Source organism: Parus major, unplaced genomic scaffold, assembly GCF_001522545.3.
Source record: "Parus major isolate Abel unplaced genomic scaffold, Parus_major1.1 Scaffold342, whole genome shotgun sequence".
NCBI classification, from domain to species: Eukaryota; Metazoa; Chordata; class Aves; order Passeriformes; family Paridae; genus Parus; species Parus major.
The window spans coordinates 98,768-100,327 of NW_015379284.1; the positions used below are offsets into that span (position 1 = coordinate 98,768).

Consider the following 1,560-nt stretch of genomic DNA (forward strand, 5'->3'; position numbering starts at 1 on the left):
GGGACACACAGAGAGCCGTGCTCAGGTGGCTTTTGGGGATGCTCTGGGGGGAGAACCCCCCTAATTCCCCCTCTCCACGTGCAGAGAGCCAGCCCACGACGTCGGACGAGACGGTGGTGGCCGGGGGCACGGTGGTGCTCAAGTGCCAGGTGGAGGATCCCGATGATTCCTCGCTCCAGTGGTCCAACCCTGCCCAGCAGACCCTGTACTTCGGGGAAAAACGAGGTAAAAACCCCCGAGCTGGAGCTGGGAGCGAGGATGGAGCCACGAGGGGACAGCGAGGGAGGGTGGCATCCCCTCCCGCTGCCACCAGCCAGCGCAGGGGGTGGTGGCACCCAGCCCGTTGTCCCTTGTCCCTCAGCCCTGCGGGATAACAGGATCCAGCTGGAGAGATCCACCCCCAACGAGCTGACCATCAGCATCAGCGACGTGGTGCTGGCCGACGAGGGCGAGTACACCTGCTCCATCTTCACCATGCCCGTGAGGACAGCCAAGGCCCTGGTCACCGTGCTGGGTGAGGGACAGTCCCCCTGCCACCCCAGCAGCTCCCAGATCCCTCACGCTGGGGTGTGCACACCCAGCTCACGCATTTGTGGGGTTTTTTTGTCTCCTTCTCCTCCTCAGGGATCCCCCAGAAGCCCCAGATCTTCGGCCACGAGCAGCCCATCGATGAGGAGAAGGTGGCCCGGCTCATCTGCCGCTCCTCCGGCAGCAAACCCGCGGCACAGCTGCGCTGGAGGAAGGGCAACAGGGAGCTCAAGGGTGGGTGGCCCTGTCCTGGGGGCTGGGACAGCTTGGGGACACCGGGAGGACAGTGTCCCCTGCTCCAGGTGACATCAGCCTCGTGCCTCTGCTGGGGTCTGTCCCTGAGCTGTGGCTGTCCCCTGTCCCCACAGACTCAGGCACAGAGGTGGTGGAGGACCCCAACGGCAAGACCTTCACAGTGACCAGCAGGGTGGAGTTCCGTGTCACCAAGGAGGACAACGAGGTGGAGGTCACCTGCACGGTGGACCACGAGTCCCTGCAGAACTCGGAGAGGTCAACCACGCAGAAGCTGCAGGTCCACTGTACGTGGTGGGGACGTCTGTGGGGGTGGAGGTTCAGCAGAGCCCACAGCTGAGGTGTTCAGGGACACGCAGCCATCGTGGTCCTGTCACACCTGGGCCATGGCAGCGCTTCCCTCGGGTCCCCACTGCTGTCCCTACATCCTGCTTGTCCCCATGTCCCAGACTCGTCCCTGCTCCCTGCCTGCCCCACGTCCCTCATCCTGTCCCCACTGCCCCTTCCCTGCCTGTTCCCTGTGCTGCTGATGGGGTGAGGGGCTTGGGAACACCCCCCAGTGCTGATGTCACCCCTGGGTGCTGTCACCCCTCTGCCCTGCACACCCAGAACTGGCCCAGGGGTGGGATTTGGGGTGCCAGGGGCAGGTTTTGGGGTTGTGGGGCAGGATTTGGAGTGCTAGGGGCAGGATTTGGGGTGCCAGATGTGGGTTTTAGGGTGCCAGGGGCAGGTTTTGGGATGACAGGGGCAGGATTTGGGGTTCCAGATGCGGGTTTTGGG

General features: G+C 64.3%; 1 protein-coding gene across 4 annotated transcripts in view; it reads left to right on the forward strand.

Moving 5' to 3' along the window:
* CADM3 (cell adhesion molecule 3) overlaps positions 1-1,560 on the forward strand; it is a 19,928-nt gene that overhangs the window by 11,530 nt on the left and 6,838 nt on the right. For all 4 annotated transcript variants that reach the window (XM_015616079.3, XM_015616080.3, XM_015616081.2 and 1 more), the window contains exons 2-5: positions 85-225; positions 362-514; positions 625-762; positions 897-1,067. In XM_015616079.3, the coding sequence (XP_015471565.1) occupies positions 85-225; positions 362-514; positions 625-762; positions 897-1,067 (603 nt within the window). The remainder of the gene's footprint in view (positions 1-84; positions 226-361; positions 515-624; positions 763-896; positions 1,068-1,560) is intronic.